The sequence below is a fragment of the Ricinus communis genome, chromosome 3 (assembly GCF_019578655.1).
Source record: "Ricinus communis isolate WT05 ecotype wild-type chromosome 3, ASM1957865v1, whole genome shotgun sequence".
NCBI classification, from domain to species: domain Eukaryota; kingdom Viridiplantae; phylum Streptophyta; class Magnoliopsida; order Malpighiales; family Euphorbiaceae; genus Ricinus; species Ricinus communis.
In genome coordinates, this window is record NC_063258.1 from 9,651,471 (window position 1) to 9,672,167 (window position 20,697).

At 34.8% G+C, this 20,697-nt stretch overlaps 1 protein-coding gene and 1 non-coding gene across 2 annotated transcripts; one reads left to right on the top strand and one right to left on the bottom strand.

The window, feature by feature from the left end:
* Positions 1-2,590: 2,590 nt before the first annotated feature.
* On the bottom strand, positions 2,591-2,697 carry LOC112534212. The gene has a single exon (XR_003078513.1). It is a non-coding gene; the product is annotated as a small nucleolar RNA R71 (small nucleolar RNA).
* Positions 2,698-3,401: 704 nt separating this feature from the next.
* Positions 3,402-4,473, top strand: LOC125369530. Its single transcript, XM_048372299.1, has 2 exons — positions 3,402-3,593; positions 3,742-4,473. The coding sequence occupies exons 1-2, from the start codon at positions 3,402-3,404 to the stop codon at positions 4,471-4,473; spliced, it is 924 nt and encodes a 307-aa protein (XP_048228256.1).
* Positions 4,474-20,697: the final 16,224 nt, after the last annotated feature.

Below are 20,697 nucleotides of genomic sequence, written 5' to 3' on the forward strand. Positions count from 1 at the left end.
TACCGGTAATTTAGAGATTAATGCTATTCTAAAATCAATTGTAACAAAGATATTCCAACTTTAGATCTTTAGGATTAGGAATTGGTTAACTCGAGAAAGGCCAATTCATTTAAGAAATTATCCATAAATTGAAATTCTTAATCAATCAGTTCATAAATTAATTTTTTTAAGCCGGCTAACTAAAGGGAATCCCTAATTAGGTTAACTCATCTCATTGTCTTTTTCAAACTTTCATTCTTTTTGTTAAAATCTAATTTTCATTTCCATTTGATGTGCGTAAAATACACACATCTAAATGGGGTTCTTAAGATTGATTTTATATATATTTGGATGTGAATTGGTCCCAACACTCACCCTATGCATCTGTTTGTGTGCAGTAGGTTCAAAAGAAGTCAAAGAATGATAAAGGGAAGAATTAGAGCATAATTGGATGTCAAAAGCTGCCGAAACAAGCTAAATATGCGCATGAGGAAGCTCAACAGGGCCGTGTTGGTTTCAACCCTGGCCGTGTTCCCAACACGGCCGTGTTGGATGCATCAAACATCAAAGAAAAAGAAGTTCTTAGGGAGCATGGCCACAGAGAGTAACAGGGGCATAAACACCAGCCCGTGTTGGGAACACGGGCATAAAAATGGCTGTGTTGGCTGGCGACAAGGGGAATTAATTAAAAGAAAAAAGAGAAGAAAGAAAGAGAAGGAGCGGGGAGAACGTCCCAAACCCTAATATTTCTCTCTCTAAGGGTTTTCTGAGCTGAAACCAAGGGAAAAGGAGACTTGGATCAAGGTTTCAATGGGATTCCCTTCAAAGATTGTAGATTGGGCGAGGTTCGTTGATTGATTTTCAAATTGAGCAAGAGGAATAAGAATCGATTCAATTCGAGCAAGAGGAATTGGGGCTGTTTACTCTCATCCAAGGGTGTAATCGGGTTTTCTCTACCTATACTCATTGTTGTAATTGAATTCTTGTCAGTTTTGATAATGAATATGTTTAGCTAGATTGATTAAATCCATTGGGATTTCTTTACTATGTTGGCTTAATGTTATATTGTTTGGGTTAGTTTTGTATTCTTCTTGCTTTCAGTATTAATAAGATAATGAATTGTTCATGAAACGTTATGAATTGTGTGTTTAGATTGCTTTGTGTGATTGAGAAGTCCATTTGGCAATTGGAATCTTGAATAGCAAGAACTGGTTAATAATCGCTTAGAGATAAGGATAATTAACTAGCCGGATTAAGAATTAATAAAGCTTAATAGTGGCGGATTAAAGCTTAATGCTAATTTAAGAATCAATCGTTAGGAAGAGATTCCAACTTTAGGTTATTGGATTTAGGAATTCGGTTATCTCGAGAAAGAAACCAAATTTAGTTAAGAATTCATCCATGGGTAGCATAATTAGACTCACCAATCCTTTATCTTTTGTTTGATTGCCAACTAGTTTAGGTTCCCTTTAGGTTTGCTTTCTTATCTTGGTTATTTTAGTTATCAATTACTCCTGCATCTCCCTTAGAATTTAGCTTGTAGCTATTAGTTAGTTTAGAAATTATTCATCACTAGTTTTAGGTTAATATAATAAAGAACAAAGGAGTAACTATGGGCTTTCACTTTCCCAAGGAATACGACCTTGATACTCGCCATTAGTGCTAGACTGCATCGATAGGTACACTGCCTTAAATTGTAGCTAACACAGATAGCACACATCATCATTCTCAATCATTTTTAATTAATGATCTTCATCACCTTTTGATCGATTAGATAACAGGAATAACGTAGTAGTAGTAGCTTCTCATTCCCGTGGGATACTACATTGATACTTGCCGTAGCTAGATTACATTCGATAAGTGCACTTGCCTGTAGATTGTTAGTCGTGTTTAGCACGCATCAAGTTATAGGCACCGTTGCTGGGAACCTATTTTGAGAAATATTATGAACTGCGTGTTCTTGTTAATTTAGCCATTTATTCTTTGTTCTTTATTTGTTTTCATTTGATTTTATTCTTTTATTCATTTATGTTGTTTGTTGTTCATTGTTTCAGGTAGTGTATGACCAGAAGACTGAATCATAATCCAATAGACCCTCTACATGAACTAGAGCGATCCCTCATGCGGTTGAAGAAGTGGTTGAACATAGAGGAGGAAAAGATTCAAGTCAGGAAAGTCGTAGATGAGTGAACCGAAAGACACTACAGTAGGGATGGCAGACGCCACTGACAACAATGAGAAAAATCGGACGATCTATGATTTTGCGAGACCATCGCTGGAGGGGACGCGAACATGCATCACGAGACCGGCTGTCGCTGCCAATAATTTTGAAATAAAGCCTAATGTGATTCAGATGGTGTAGCAAACGGTTCAGTTTGGAGGCCTGCCAGATGAGGATCATAATGCGCATATAGCGAGTTTTATGGAGATTTGTGATACCGTCAAGATTACTAGGACAACAGACAATGTAATTCATTTCCGCTTGTTTCCATTTTCTTTGAGGGATAGGGAAAAGCGGCGGCTACAGTCACTACCTCCAAACACTATCATTACTTGGGAATCTTTGGCAGAAAATTTTTTATTTAAGTACTTTCCTCCCTCTAAAACTGCTAAACTTAGAAATGACATATCTTCTTTTGTGCAGTTTGACAATGAGTCGATGTACGACACTTGGGAGAGGTACAAGGACCTATTGCGATGCTGCCCACACCATGGACTACCAATCTGGTTATAGGTACAAACTTTTTATAATGGTTTGAATTTAGCTACTAATCAGATGGTAGATGCAGCTATAGGTGGTTTTTTGAGTAGCAAGACACCAGAGCAAGCCCAAAAGCTTGATAGAGGAGATGGCCATAAACAATTACCAGTGGCACACTACTAGGAGCAGGACGGGACGTTGAAGGAGTGTACACCAGTTGGATGCCATTGCAGCCTTGGCGACTCAAGTGGAGTTATTATCTAAGAAGATTGATTAACTTCAGAGGCATGTCCAAGCAGCTCAAGCAAGTTGTGAGTTTTGCGGTGGCTCACATTTCAGTAGTAATTGTATGTCAGGAGGTATGTTTGCTTCTTCTTCATCTAACCATGAACAAGTGGACTATATGGGGAGTCAGCCTAGACAACAAAACAACCCGTTTAGTAACACTTATAATCCAGGATGGAGAAATCATCCGAACTTCAGATGGAGGAACAACAATAACCAAGGGCCACCACGGTTTCAATAACTACATCAGCAACCACAACAATCTATTCTCCCACCTCAGTCTCCTCAAACTCAAGAGAGAAAGCCTAACTTAGAGGAGCTAATGATAAAGTTTATGTTTAATTCAAAGACTAGATTTTAGTAGACGGACGCAGCTCTTAGAAATCAACAGGCCTCCATTCGGAACTTGAAGAATCAAATAGGCCAGATTTCTAAGATGTTGGCTGAGAGGCAGTCGGGGACTTTGCCTAGCAATATAGAGTCCAACCCGAGAGACCACGTGAAAGCTATCACTTTGCGATCAGGTAAGGAACTATCTAGTTCTATTCCTATTCCTGGTGATGATGATGTTGTGCAGGTAGATTCGAGTAGGAAAGATAGAGATAGCAAGGTGATGGAGCCAGAGAAGGTAGAGGGTAAGAAGAAGAGTCCTTTGAGGGAATACCAGCACCCGATCCCATATCCTGCCAGGTTGAAACAAGAGAAAGTCGATCAGTAGTTCGATAAGTTTCTTCACTTGTTTAAACAACTGTGAATTAATTTACCTTTTGTTGAAGCTATTTCGTCAGATGCCTAGGTATGCGAAGTTCTTAAAGAAGATCCTTAGCAACAAGAAAAAGTTAGAGAACTTGGTGATCGTGACCCTAAATGAGGAGTGTTCGGCTGTACTTAAGAATAAATTGCTAGAGAAGAAGCGTAATCCTAAGATTTTTATTGTCCCTTGTGTGATTGGTGATTTGACAAGCAATGCTTTAGCTGATTTAGGAGCTAGCATTAATTTTATGTCGTACAGTTTGTTTACCAAGTTAGGGCTGAGTGAGACTAAACCTACTAGGATGAGCATACAGTTAGCTGATAGGACTGTTAAGCATCCTAGGGGTATTATAGAGTATGTACTTGTTAAGATTGAAAAATTTATATCTCCTGTTGACTTTGTGATCATGGACATGGATGGTGAGAGTAATGTACCTTTGATTCTAGCTCGATGTTTCCTTGCAACATCTAGGGCTATTATACATGTTTGTGATGGAGAGCTTGAACTTAGGGTAGGGGATGAAACTGTCACTTTTCATTTGAACAGTTCTATGAGACAGTCCTTAGATCATGATGTTACTGTGTTTTCTATTGATTTACTTGATGATGTTATTGATACACAGTTACAGGAGATATTACTTGATGATCCTTTACAAGTTGCCTTGCAAGCAGAGGATGAGCATGAGCTATCGAATGAGAGTGTGTTAGAGCAGCTTGCATTTTTGTTAGCTAATGTACCAAGCAAGAATATTTAATAAGTTTATTGAGATTGGCAAGGTAGGTGTGCAGAAATTGAGGCTATCACTTGAGGAACCACTAGGCTATCTAGATGAGGACAATAGGTTGGCTGTCATTCTAGCGGTGAACTTGACACCCGAGGAGAGGCAGATGACTTTGGCCACCCTTAAGAAGTAAATTCTAGGTTTCGGCACGGCCTTGGTAGTTCAACACACCCCGTGAACACACCCGTGCTTATCAACACGAGCGTGTTGTGGGCAATCAAACTGTGTTGAGAGAAAAATTGGATTTCAGTACGTTTACTAAGAGTGACACGAGCTGTGAACACGTTCGTGTCACATAACACACACGTGTTGAGGGCACTGACAACGTGTTGAGAAAGACAAGAATTCAACATCATTTCAGAGACTTACATTTACTGTTCAGTAAAGCCTAGAACTAAACCATGTCAGTCAACACGACATAGAACACGGACGTGTTGACATCAACGCCTTTATAAGCTGCAACATGTCACAGGTTCAAAACATTTAGCTCTTTTCTCTCTTCACGCGTATTGTCAGATATCTTCTCCCAGTTTTCCTTTAATTTTCAAGTGTTTTTCGGCAAATCAAGTAAATTTCTTCCCTTAACTTGTTGAGTACTCTATTTTAGTATGTTATTCTACTCTTTTCTTTAATTTCCTTAGTTATTTTTTTTAATTCTTGGTATTGTTTCTTATTTTTATCAGTCTACTTGTTAATTTTTCTATTTCATTAAATTTGTCACTTTCTTGAATTTTATTCGCTGTTTCGTTGAACTTCTTGCTTTTCTTTTAATTTTGATTTGCTAGTATTGCTTTATTATGCTTTATTTGTTACTATCTTTTATATTTTTTATTTATTCTTTTCTGCCTTTGAATTACCCTATTGCTGCTGTTTTATATGTTTGAACTTATTGGATTGTGAGCTGGTTTGGTGAATTAGTCTTTATGCTGCTGAATTGAAAATTGACTAATGCAAGTGTGCTGAGAATGCATAATGCAAATGTTATGCTGCTGTGAAATTATGCTTTATCATTTTTGCCCTTTTGCTATGCTGAAATGTGTTGAGATTGCGTAAAGTAGATGTGCTTGTGATGTTAAATTGCTATTAAAATGTTGTTGTTATTGTAATGGTTGTCTGTTTGGTGCTGGATTACTATTTTGGCAAGAGTTTTGATTAATTTTCATGCAAGTACTATGGCTGGTTAGCAGGAGAGACCCCGAAAGAGGGGTGTCTCCAAGAGAAGGCGTTTAGATGAGCCCTCTGACCCTAAAGCTCTAGCTCCGCCAGAGACCTCTAGACCTGTGAGACCACCTTCGCCTGTATAGCCTGCACCACCTGCACCTCGAGCAACTGCCCTACCTGCCCGTAGAGCTCCACCTCCACCTCCAGCTCACGCACGACACATAATTTTACAGTTTCAGAGTGCCACTCATTAGGCTCGTTACCAGTAGCTGCGGTACAAACAATTAAGGTTTGGGACATTCTCCCCCGCTCTCCTCTTTCTTTCCTCTCTTCTTTCTTTTAATTAATTCCCCCTGTCGCCGCCAGCACGGTCGTGTTGATGCTTGTGTTCCCAACACGGGCTGGTGTTTATGCCCGTGTTACTCTCTGTGGCTGTGCTGCCTAAAAACTTCTTTTTCCTTGATGTTTGATGCACCCAACACGGCCGTGTTGGTGTCCTTGTTGGGAACACGGCAGTGTTGAAACCAACACGGCCCTGTTCAGCTTCCTCATGCGCATACTTAGCTTGTTTCGGTAGCTTTGACGTCCAATTATGCTCCAATTCTTCCCTTTATCATTCTTTGACTTCTTTTGAACCTAATGCACACAAACAGATGCATAGAGTGAGTGTTGGGACCAATTCACATCCAAATGTCCATAAAATCAATCTTAGAAACCCCATTTAGATGTGTGTATTTTACGCACATCACACGCTCATTCGCGCTTGGATTAATTGAAAGAAACATTTATCTATTATTGGAACCAAAATAGCACAATGAATCTTATTTCAACAAGGAGTCTTGATGATGCAAATCCTACTAGCTCAAGGAATCCTAATACTATAAGGAGTCCTGAATCAACTAAGAATCCTAATCCAGCAAAGAGTCTTGATGATATTAGGAGCTCAAGCAATGAAAGGAATCTTAAATCAACTAGGAATCCTAGTTCGATTCAAATTTCAAGTTAATGAGGTTATCTAAGACATTTGGGCTAAGGACATATAACTGGATTTAAGTTCAAGATTCATTGAACTAATTCAATTTATTGGGCTTGAATGAATCTAATTAGGCTTAAGAAGACCAAAGAAGTGGAATTGGAGCATATGAACACTTTAGGCCAAACTTGGCTTATGTTATAAGGCCCATCTACATGTCTTATGTAAATTAGGATTTTATGGCTTATTTTGGGCGGCCACACATGTACTTTAACCTAATTGGGACTTTGATTTAGTTATCTCTTTTAGTTATGAAGGTTATCTTTATCCTAAATCGGATATAAATTGTAACGATCTGGAACCATATCACATAAGATATTGTCCGCTTTGGCCCTCACTGGCCTCACGGTTTTGTCCCTTTGGCGGGTTTGAGAACTTCCCAAGAGGTCCCCTATCTTAGAATTTCTTTGAACCAAGCACGTTTAACTTTGGAGTTCCTACAACTCCACAGCCAAACAACCAAGCATGAGATATTGTCCACTTTGGCCCCCACTGGCCTCATGGTTTTATCCATTTGGCTGGTTCGAGAACGTCCTAAGAGGTCTTTTATCTTGGGATTTCTCTAAACCAAGCGCATTTAACTTTGCAGTTCCTACAACTCCACAGCCAAACAACCAAAAGGCGCCTCATGTGATTAGTTCTAACTCTTTACATATATGTATCAACCATTTCTCGCCCCATTTCGATATGCAATTCAATTCATTCATGTACACCCGTACCTTAAAGTGTTGCCACACTAGAAGCCTGCCATAAGCCACTCCTTGTCCTTGCATCCTATCTTTGCCCCGGCGTCCACTTCCCGCCCTTGTCGGACTGCTTCTCTAGGCCACGTTGTCACATGCCCACTAGCTTTCGCCTGGTTCATCCTCGAACCACACATCTATTAGAGGGGTCCTGCTCTGATACCATTTATAATGATCCAGAACCAGATCACATGAGATATTGTTTGCTTTGGCCCCCCACTGGCCTCACGGTTTTGTCTCTTTGGCGGGTTCGAGAACCTTTTACAAGAGGTCCCCCATCCTGGAATTTCTCTGAACTAAGCACGTTTAACTTTGAAGTTTCTACAACTCCACAATCAAATAATCAAATGAGGCGCCTTTTGGTTGTTTGACCGTGGAGTTGTAGGAACTCTAGAGAAATTCAAAGATGGGGACTGCCTGGGAAGTTTTCAAACCCACCAAAGGGATACCGTAAGGCCATGGGGGCCAAAGCGGACGATATCTTATGTGATCTAGTTCCGGGTCATTACATAAATCCTTATTAGTTAAGATATAGGGTTTTCTAAGGCCTATATAAGGGTAGTATGAATTTTGATGTGTAGAATTAAGTTGAATTTGAATGATAATGGTACCTAAAAGTTGTTTTGCTTTTTTGTCTTTCTGTTCTTGTGTAGAATGCATGCTTAAGAAACATTCAAGTAGATTGATCATCTTGTTATGGAGTGTATGTGTGTGGATTTGCGCCTCGTCCTGCTTAATCATCAAGCTAAGCCCCAATGCCACTGGTCAAGCTTGTTAATTATGTTTTGATGATTCCTTACGCTAATCCTTGTATCATCAAGAGTCATCTGGCTTAGAATAATAAGAAATAATGGAGATCTTAATGGTGCAAAACCTGAATCAAAATATTTGGGTGTGCCTCAATTGATCCAAGCACAAATGAGCCTGTTTTAATTTTTAAGAGGCATATAATGAAGTATATTAGGCCGAGGTGTTATTAGGTATTGCCCATACGAATTTCCCCCTTTTTTTTAAGAAATCATAGGAAAGCAATTGACAATATCGGGCGGTGGCATTGGGATGTGACTTGATGATCAAGCAGCATAAGACACCCCAATGCCTTCGGTCAAGCTTGTGAAAGCCCTCATTCTATAAGAAGAAGAAAGTAGATGCTAAATATGAAAAAAAAATAAAGAAAGATGAATAAACTAAAGTTATATCAAGGACCAGCTTAACAAATAAGGGGAAATCTGCATAGGCCTACCTAGTAGCACTCTGACCTAAACTACTTCATTATAAGTGTCCTAAACATTAAAAGGCTCGAATTCCCACTTCTATTCGCTTGGATTTATTGAATACATCATGATTCTCCCTTACGAAAGTGGATTCATATCTCATCCTGTTTGATCATCAAGCTAATCCCTAATGCCACCAGTCAAGCTTTTCAATTGCATTTCCATGATTCCTTATGTCAATCCTTATGTCATCAGAAGTTCTTGTGTCTAGAGGAACAAGGAATAATGGAGATCCTAATGGTGCAAATCATGAATCAAAATATTTGGGCGTGTCTTGATTCTCGGCGTTCCTCTTTCCTCCAAAAGATTTATTTATGATCAATTGAAGAATTATATTAATACTCGATCAACTAATTTTCTTTCTTCATATTTTTTTCAAACATTGGATCGGTCTATGATTATCTCTTCCATATGCTTTAACTCAACACTATTGTTTATGCTCGCTAAATAAAACCAAACCATCATAGAAGACATATATTAAAAAGAGAGGAACTAAAGAAAAGAACAAATGAGAAGATAGGTAGGATTTTAGATCCGATAAGGAAAGAGATTGCAAGTTCTTTCTCTCTTCCATGGCTAAGCGTAAGGATCAAATCGAATTGATTTAAACACAAAGGTGGGCAAAGAACACAAAAGAAAGAAAGGACGTGAGCAATAAGTCTATGTTCACTAGTGCGAGTCTTCACAAGTCAGCAAAGTTCATGAAAGAACCTGTAACTTAATTCTATACAAGCTAGGACACTGAAGTAATATGCTCACTAGCCTCAAAGATTCAGTTACATATGCTTTTGATAATGCAAAACTCCTCATTTCATAAGAAGAAGAAACTAAAAGTTAAATATGATTAAATAAATAAAGAAAGATGAATAAACTAAAGTCAAATCAAGAACTAGAGAGGAGTTGATTGGTCCACAACTCTCGTAGTTCCAAATTTTCAAAGCCAGCTTAATGAAAACAATGGGCAATTCACATGGGGCTACCAAGTAACACTCCAACCTAAATTACTTCATTATATGCATTCCAAACATTAAAATGCTCACGTTCCCACTTGTATTATGATTGAATTTATTAAAAACAACAATGATTTCTCCCTTATGCTCGTGGATTTACATCTCTTCCTGGTTAATCATCAAGCTAAGGCCTAATGGCACCAGTCAAGCTTGTTAATTGTGTTCCCATGATTCCTTATGCCAATTCTTGTGTCATCAGGAGCCCTCGTGCCTAAAGGAACAAGGAATGATGGAGATCCTAATAATGTAAATCCTGAATCAGAATATTTTGGCGTGCCTTGATTCCCGGCGTTCCTCTTTCCGCCAAAAGATTCGTCTACGATCATTAGAAGAATGATATCAATACTAGATCAACTAATTTTCTTTCTTTGTATTTTTTTAAGCATTGGATCGATGCCTATAATTGCCGCTTCCACGTGCTTTAATTCAACACTTTTGTTTATGCTCGTCAAATAAAACTAAACCATCATACAAGACATAGATTAGAATGAGACAAAGAAAAGAAAAGAACAAATGAGGACATAGGTAGGACTTCAGATATGATAAAGAAACAAATAGCAAGTTCTTTATTCTTTTCCATGGCTAGGTATAAAGATCAAATCAAATTAATTTAGATATAAGGATAGACAAAGAACACAAAAGAAAAGAAGGACGTAGTGCAGGTCTTCACAAGTTCATAAATTTCTTGAAAGAACCCATAACTTAATTCTCTGCAAGGTAGAAAACTAAAATAACATGCTCACTAGCCTCAAATATTCAGTTGCATGCAGTTTTGGAAGTGCGAAAGCCCTCATTTCATAAGAAGAAGAAACTAGAAGCTAAATATGATTAAATAAATAAGGAAAGATAAATAGACTAAACGAAAGCCCTCTTGTAGTCCTAAATTTTATGAGCCAGCTTAACAGAAACAAAGGAAAATTTGCATGGGGCTACCAAGTAACACTCTGACCGAAATTACTTTATTATATGCATCCCAAACATCAAAATGCTCGCGTTCCCACTTTGTATTATGCTTGGATTTATTGAAAATAACATGATCTCTCCCTTACGCGCATGGATTTTTGTCTTGTCCTGCTTGATCATCAAGCTAACTCCTAATGCCACCAGTCAAGCTCGGTAATTGTGTTCCCATGATTCCTTGTGTCAATCCTTGTGTCATCAGGAGTCATTATGCCTAGAAGAATAATGAATGATGGAGATCTTAATGGTGAAAATCCTGAATAAGAATATTTAGGCATTCCTCGACTCTCAGCGATCCTCTTTCCTCCACAAGGTTCGTCCGTGATTATTTGAAGAATGATATCAATACTTGATCAACTAATTTTCTCTCTTGGAATTTTTCCCAAGCATTTTATCGGTGCCTATGATTGTCGCTTCCACATGCTTTAACTCAACACTCCTATTTACGCTCGCCAAATAAAACCAAACCTTCAGACAAGACATAGATCAAAAAGAGACGAATAAAAGAAACAAATAAATGAGAACAGAGGTAGGATTTTGAATTCGATAAGGAATGAAATTGTAAGTTCTTTATTCTCTTCCATGGCTAAGCATAAGGATTAAATCGAATTGATTTAAACACAAGGGTAGCCAAAGAGCATAAAAGAATGAAAGGACATGAGCAATAAGTCTAGGTTTGCTAGTGCGAGTCTTCATAAGTTCACAAAGTTCTTGAAAGAACCTATAACTTAATTCCCTGCAATATAGAAAACTGAAATAATATGCTCACTAGCCTCAAATATTCGGTTGCATGTGGTTTTTATAGTGTGAAATCCCTCATTCCATAAAAAGAAGAAAGTACAAGCTAAATATAAGTAAATAACTAAAGAAAGATGAATAAACTAAATTCAAATTAAGAACCAAAGAGGAGTTGACAAGTCAACAACTCTTGTAGTCCCAATTTCTATGAGCTAGTTTAATGAAAACAAGGGAAAATTTGCGTTGGGCAACCTAATAATGTTTCGACCCAAAATACTTCATTATATGCATCCAAAACATCAAAATGCTCACATTCCTGCTTGTATTATCCTTGGATTTATTGAAAACAACATGATTTCTCCCTTACGCACATGGATTTACATTTCGCCTTGCTTAATCAACAAGCTAATCCCCAATGCCACTAATCAAGCTTTTTTAATTGCATTCACATGATTTCTCCCTCACGCTCATGGATTTACATCTCATCCTACTTGATCATCAAGCTAATCTCCAATGCCACCAGTCAAGCTATTTAATTGCATTCCCATGATTCCTTATGACAATCCTTATATCATAAAGAGTCCTCATGCCTAGAGGAACAAGGAATGATGGAGATCCCAATGGTGCAAATCTTGAATCAAGATATTTAAGTGTGCCTCGATTCTCAACATTCCTCTTTCCAGTAAAAGATTCATCCATGATCATTCGAAAAATGATATTAATATTCGATCAGCTAAATTTCTTTCATCGTATTTGTCCAAGCATTGGATTGGTGCTTATGATTTTCGCTTCCATGCGCTTTAACTCAACACTCTTATTTATGCTCGCTAAATAAAACCAAACCATTATACAACACATAAATTAGAAAGAGAGGAACAAAAGAAAAAAATAAATGAGAACATAGGTAGGATTTCACATCGACGCCGCGTCAAAAGGGAACTGGGGATCCCGATCAGTCTACGATCTAGCAGGGAACTATAGGAGCCGCACTCCTACCGACAGAACTGAAAGAAATTGCAAATTTTTTATTCTCTTCCATGGATAAGCATAAGGATCTAATTAAATTGATTTATGCCTTAACCCATAGAGCCGATCGACTCTATGCAGAGCTAATTCGGCTATGAACATAGCCGATTGGCTCTGCACAGTCCGAATCGACTCTGTAGGGGTCAAAAATGGGTTCTTGGTAGACAAAGAACATAAAAGAAAGGAAGAATGTGAGCAGTAAGCCTAGGTTTGATAGTGCGAGTCTTATAAGTTTGCAAAGTTCTTGAAAAACCTATAACTTAATTCTCAGTAAGGTAGAAAAATGAAATTATATGCTCATTAGCATAAAATATTTGGTTGCATGCAGTTTCTATAATGCGAAAGCCTTATTCCATAAGAAGAAGTAGAAGCTAAATATGAGTAAAGAAAATAAAGAAAGATCAATAAACTAGAATCAAATTAAGAACTAGAGAGGAGTTGACTGGTCAACAATTATCGTAATCCCAAATTTTATTAGCCAACTTAATAAAAATAAGGGAAATTCATGTTGGGCTACCTAATAACACTCCCATCTAAAGTACTTCATTATATGCATCCCAAACATCAAAATGCTCGCATTCCCGCTTGTATTACGCTTGGATTTATTGAGAACAACATGATTTCTCCTTTAAGTGCGTGGATTTACGTCTCGCCTGCTTGATTATCAACCGAAGCCCTAATGCCACCAGTCAAATTGTTAATTGCATTCCCGTGATTCCTTATACCAATCCTTGTGTCATTAAAAGTCCTCGTGACAAGAGAAATAAGGAATGATGAAGATCCCAATAATGCAAATCCTGAATCAGGATATTTGAGCGTGCCTCGATTCTCAGCATTTCTCTTTTCTCTAAAAGATACATCTGTGATCAGTACTGGATCAACTAAATTTCTTTTATCACATTTGTTCAAGCATTGGATCGATGCTTATGATTTTTGCTTCCATGACCTTTAACTCAGCACTCCTGTTTATGCTTGCCAAATAAAACCAAACCATCATACAAGACATAAAATAAAAAGAGAGGAATAAATGAAACGAATAAATGAGAACATAGTCTGGATTTCGTTTCTGATAAGGAAAGAAATCACAAGTTCTTTATTCTCTTCCATGGCTAAGTGTAAGGATCAAATAGAATTGATATAAACACAAGGGTAGACAAAGAACACAAAGAAAGGAAGGACACGAGCAATAAGTCTAGCTTCGCAAGTATGGGTCTTTATAGGTCTGCAAAGTTCTTGAAAGATTCTGTAAAGAAAGATGAATAAACTAAAGTCAAATCAAGAACTAGAGAGGAGTTAACTGGTCAACATCTTTCTTTATAGAGAATTAAGTTACATGTTCTTCAAGAACTTTGCAAACTTATGAAGACATGCACTAGCGAACCTAGACTTATTGCTCATGTTATTCCTTTCTTTTTTTTCTTTGTCGACCTTTATGTTTAAATCAATTCTATTTGATCCTTAAGTTTAGCCATGGAAGAGAATAAAGAACTTGTGTTTTCTTTCCCTATTAGATCTAAAATCCTATGTATGTTCTCCTTTTTTCTTTTCTTTTATTCGTCTCTTTCTAATCTATGTCTTGTATGATGGTTTGGTTTTATTTGGTGAGCATAAATAGTAGTTTTGAGTTAAAGCATGTTGAAGCGATAATTATAGGCACTGATCCAATGCTTGGAAAAATGCGAAGGAAATAAATTAGTTGATCAAGTATTGATATCATTCTTAGAATGATCGCGAATGAATCTTTTGGAGGAAAGAGAGAATGCCGAGAATCGAGGCATGCCCAAATATTCCGATTTAGGATTTGCACCATAAGAATCTTCATCATTCCTTGTTTCTCTATACATGAGGACTCCTTATGACATAAGGATTGGCATAAGGAGTCATAAGAATGCAATTAACAAGCTTGATTGATGGCATTGGGGCTTAGCTTGATGATTACGTAGGATGAGACATAAATCCACGCACATAAGGAAGAAATCATGTTGCTTTCAATAAATCCAAGCGTAATATAAGTGAGAATGCAATGTTTTGATGTTTGGGACGCATATAATGAAGTAATTTCAGCAACATGTTGTTCATAACTGGTGTGGTGAGTCCTTGAAGAGGCATTAGATGGCAGAAAGAACTCAAACGCTTTGAGATAAATCTCGCTCTCATCCAAAGTCTCATCTACATATGTCATCTACTCTCGCCTGGCCTAAAGAGCATCCTAGCAAACATTTAAAGAAAAAGTGGAATGCTAATATATAATAGAGATAACTGATAATATGCATATTATTTTAAAAAATAGAATTAGCCTACATGAACAGATATGGACTTCTGATCAATGAAAGTATGACCATCTTTATTCTTAGTATATAGGTGAACAAATAACTTTGCAGCAGTAGGTAGTCGACCTAGTTGTGTAGTCTAAAAGAATAGTACATATTATTTAAATACTACATTGATGTCGTAAAATATATAAGAATTTATAAAGTTACTTAAACTAACTTTAATAAAATTATTATAGGTCGTCTCCCATACTCATAATAGGTAGTAGTGCCTCCAATGTGAGTGGATGGCTTGGATCTATCACTAGACTATGACATCCTATTCTTTACATACAACTATGAGATCTGTTTCACTTTTGGCTTGTTCCAATGATGTTGCCATTTCTCCCATAATTTTGGCTCTAAAAAATCAGGCTTCTTCCCATCCTTCTTAATCTTGCAAATGATATCCCAATACCGTGTTGAAGCGTTGGTCTTCCATGGGAGAAAGAGATATCAATATAACTTTTCTCCCTTCCTTCACAAAAATATACCTATCATGTCCGAGAATATATTTTTTTCCTACTTGTAGTATATGAATGATGTATTCGTTATGAATATGAAATTGAAATTAATATAATGTGTAAAAAATAAAATATTACACTGTCTAAATATCAAATTAAACATAAATATATAAAAAAATTGATAAAAATAAAAGATATTTTTCAACTAAAACCACTAGCTTTGCTCTTACCAAACTTTTGGTGTTCAAAAATTCAAATTCCAATCCTAACTTTATCTTTTTAACCTTTTGCAATCCTATCATTTTTTCCTATTTATTATCACACTTCCAATACCTAATGCACCATGTAGTGATTTGGCTCGATTTAACGCACAACCCTTATTTTTTTTATAATTCTCATAATTTATAAGAATAAATTATATATTAATAAAAATCTAGAAAAGAAAGAGTAATCCTCCTCCTGCAATCCATAATTCATCATCTATTTATTTAGAAAATATAAGTAAATAAAATTTAAGACATCTTTGGTTTGATTTGCTACCTCTAATATTAATAAATATTAATCGTGTGTATGATTATTGCTATTATTTTGATTATAAATATTATTAATTTATTAAATTTAAATAAAAAATTTATTTAGAAAATATTTATATGCATAAAAGTTAATTAATACTATTAATTAAATACATATAATAACATAAGAAAATATATATGATAATATATCATACAAAATGAACAAAATTTATTAATTTATTAATTTATTAATTAATATATCAACTATATTTGTATGAACTAATACTAAAGCATAATTAATATATCCTAGGATTAAAAATCGTTTAATTATAAAAGTAATGCATTAGTTAACATACTATTTTTTAAATTAGAACCGTTGTGTAAGTATAGTAGTTACATATTAGTTAATGAATAAATATAATAATTCAAATAAAAAATAATGAATTAAAAATAAAAAAATCATATCAACATAATGTCTATACATGTTAAAAATAATTTATATTACGGGATTTACATATATAGATTTTGCTTGATCAATCCAACTTGACCTTAGCATGGATATATCCCATCAAGAAAAAAAAAGAAAAAAAAGAAACGAAGAAAGAATTTTTTTTTTCTTTCAAAAAAATTAGAACTTCGCAGGAAATGGATGCTTCATTATCTTTTGGATTTTGAACTCAAAACACTAATTGCCATTCTAACAACTTTAGGATTTTTATTCAACTTTGGTAAATTTTTTTGTTAGAAAATAAAGGCTTTCATTAATGAGAAACTATATCCAAACTAAGAACAGTAGTAAGAAAAGTACACTCTTAAACATATTATCAAACACCTTATATGTATTTTTGAAATGCTCTTAGATCAGGGTATTGTTTTTCCTTCTCCTATTTTTGCAGCGAATACAAATAAATCAAAGCATAAGTACTAGCATAAGGGCACAAATAATAGAACTCCATCAATAATACACCTGATTATAAGCCCTGTTAGAAAATAAGATTTCAAAAGAGTAACAACAATAGTAGCAGCAAGAGCAACCGTGGAAGAATCCATAAGATTCGCTCTTTTATGTCCATTGATGCTTGTCCAGAGTCAAAAATACTCAAAAATTCGTTCATTATTGTCATTTTTTCTTAGCCATGTTCCATTTAAACAACAAAATCTTTAATGTGTAATCAGTGGTTGAGAAGATTAAAATAATTTCATACATTACTTACATCTAAACTTTCTGCAAATCTTGCTAACTTTAATGATCTTCTCTCTTTTTGAATCAACAACAAATGATTAATTGATCTTTTTCCATCTTTATTATAATTACCTTGTTTTGCGTCGTTATATCTCATCCAAACATCTCTTGACAGCATCATAAGAAACATACCAACATCTTCTTCAGGCAAAGTATCAAACACAGAACTTACCGATTCTGGCTCCACCGATAGCGGTGGCGGAGACTCAGACTCAACAACCAATGAACTTGAATTCTTAAACTTAAGTTTCTTGACGTCAAGCTTAGCTTTTGATTATCAAGAAAATTTAATTTTCGAGTTATTTTAACTCGTCTATGAGTTGAGTTTCTTGAATCACTTTTACTTTATCTATCTTGAATAATAACAAAATCATTATTAACAACGAAAGAAAACTCTGCTGAAAACTTATGTTTTAGGGACTATATTTTTAATTTTTAATTTTAATTTCAAAATAACTAGCTAAAATTATTAAAAAGTTAAACGGTTATGATTTAATTGATAAGTAGACCAAATAGTTGAAAAAGAGATAAAATTCCACACCATTAGTAGATTATGGTGAAAAATACTTCCAACAGTTTATAGGTTTCAAAATAGAGAAAATATTACTAGTTGATAAGGTAGAAAGTTCTTTAATCTAATGGCTAGGATTAAAAGTTTTCTAGTAGCTGAAACTCTCTAGGTGCATAGAACACCTAAGTACACTAAAGAATGACTCTACTTTTATTTAAGAATATTGATGAACATTATATACACAGACAATGTATAACGCCTGCATTTTCTCATCATACATGTTATGTGTATTTACATTTAATCATTAGGCATATGATGGTATATTAATAATATTTTTATTTTATGATAATAGATATATATTAATTATAAGTAGAGAATAAGAAGCATGATATTAGATTATTAATTTAGATAAGTTGATTAAGTACTTGGGTTATGTGTATTAAGCTTTAAGACTTAATTGAACCAATAGTTGAAGGTTGGGTAAATAGATTGGACTTAAAAGATACAATTAAAAGTTAGTACCTATGTATGGTTAGTAAGAATTAATTTAGGATGATAAAACTAGTTTAAGTAGGTGGTGGCATTGAGAGATGAATCTTGGAAATTGGAATCATGAGCAAGCTCATTTTACCTCTTCATTTCTCTAAAATTCGTACATGGCCAAAAACTCAAAATTTGGAACAAGAGAGAGGAGTGAAATACCAAGAAAAACTTAAGATTAAGATAGGATTTTACCAACTATTGAAGGAGCCAAGCTAAAGCTAAAAGATTTAAGCATATTAGCAACCCAAAAGCTGAAATTGGTGAGTTGTTACTTGAGTATTATTAATTTGTCATTAGGGTTCTTGATTATAAATTGAGAAAACTTCAATTGATGCTTTCATTGATTAATTAAAGGTCTGATTATCATGAACTAGTAGAGTATTGAATGATTTCATAGAGATTAAGCTTGATTTAAGTTTAAGTATGTCAAGACAGAAAACTATCAAAATTCCACCAACCTTGATGTTCTGTATTTTTGGCATAACATGCGTTATATAAGTCCAAATTAAGCTTAATTGATGTCTATGGAAATTTTGAAGAGTCCTCTATAACTTTGTAGTTTTGTGATTTTGCTATTTTTTTCCTTTTTGGTTGCTTAAATTGACCAAACAGATTGCTGCTCGGGTACAACTAGCTGTATGACCCTTGCTCAGTAATTTGGAAATAATTAAATCTATAGGAAGTCAGAATTGAGTAATTCTTCTTGGAGATGAAACTAGACACATAAAAGTATATGTCTATTTAATACGAGAATTTTGTATTAAGCCAATTTTTCCCAGCAATAAATATACTTTGGTACTAAATTTTGTCTAGAAAACAGAGATGTTGGAGATTAGTTTTATGCAATTTATTTGATATTAATTTGAGTTAAATTGGTATATAGCTAGATGGAACATGTTTATATGATATTAAAACAGTAATTAAGAGTCTTAGAGGAAGAGTTAAACATATGAATTAGAGAGGGGATGATCTTGTAATGCATTAGAACTAGCATTTACATGAATATTTGGAATATGCATGAAATGTGAATTAATGAATGTGTTAACAGGAACTCAAAGGTTTAGAAAGGAAGTTGTGGAGAAAGAAGGTTCTTCTATGCTGAAGGAATAAGTGTATTTTGAGTAAGTAAATAGTTAATATTTACTATGTTCATATATTTAATCAAATGTTCCGCGAATGGTTGTGTTTGCTTAATATTGTGTTATGTTTGAATGAATGAGATGGAAATGATTGGTGCTGAGTGGAACAATTGTTATTACTTGAATATGATATAAGTGAAACGATTGAATTGTGATGTTAAGTGCATATGTGCATGTGAATGGTGGATTCCCCTGTGAAAAAAAAAATATATATATATATAAAGCCTTGGGAGGCTAAAGCCTAGAGAGGCTATAAAAGTGTGTAATGTGAGGATGAGGCGGAGCAGCTTACGTGTACGATAGGTGAGGATGAGGCGGAGCAGCACATTAAAGGCGATCCACAAGCCGTGAGAACTAACCATAATTGCTGAATTGTATTTTTTTCTATGATGGTTGTAATGAATTGAGTAGAATTGTATGAATTTATGCCTACTCATGGTAAGTTATGTGATTGGGTGGAAATTGTATTAAGTGTATGTGATATAGATTATGTTGATTATTTATTTACTGAGCTGGAGACTCACCCCTCTCCAAAATTTTTCTTTTCAAGTTTGTAAATAGTAGTGCATCCGTTGGTTGTATCCGAAGTCTAGCTTTTACTAGTTCTGCCACATTGGGCCAGTTTTATGGAGTCTCCTCCTGATGTATTTTGTATGTAGTTATGTGATGTATATGGAAGTATGTCTTGTAAGGCATAAGAATATATTTTGAATACTTGTTAAATGATGTTTAAGTATAATCATATGTTTATATGTTAATAACCTTATGTCTGGATTCTTAACAATCTGCATATTGACCTATCTACATGTAGTATATAGTCTACGACGCTTGTATGCTACCTGGCTAATGTCTGTTGGTTAGCATGTAACGGGGGTGTGACACAATGAACATTGATGAATAATATATCAAATAAAATGAACATAAATATTAACCATAATGAATATTATATATATAGACAATGAATATTGATGAATAATACATCAAACAAAATGAATATGAATATTAACCATAATGAATATTAAGTTCACTGATAATGAATATTTCAATATAAAGAAAATTAATTATTATAGAATATTACATCTAATGGATATTATACATATAGAAAATGAACATTTTAGTACATAGTCTGATAAAATTTTTTTGACATGTGTTACTATATTCTGATACATATAATTTTTAATTTTAATACATGTACTTATTATTGACGCGTAGAATTCAAGTTTATGCATAATTTTTAATATAATATTAATTTTTATGAATTTATTTTATTATAATTTTAAAATATTTTAAAAATAATGAAGAATTATATACTTTAGAAGTAGAATGCATTATACATCTTAGAAAGAAAATACACCACACGTGTGTTATAGATTCCGGTCAATATATACCAAAATTACTGGGTTATTTTCTCTGATTGATTAATATTCCCGTATTACGGGGTTATTTTTTTATATCAAAAAATTTAGCCCCTCTACTTGGCTGTTTTCTCAGACTCGTAATTATACTACTTTTAGCGGTTATTTTCTCATAT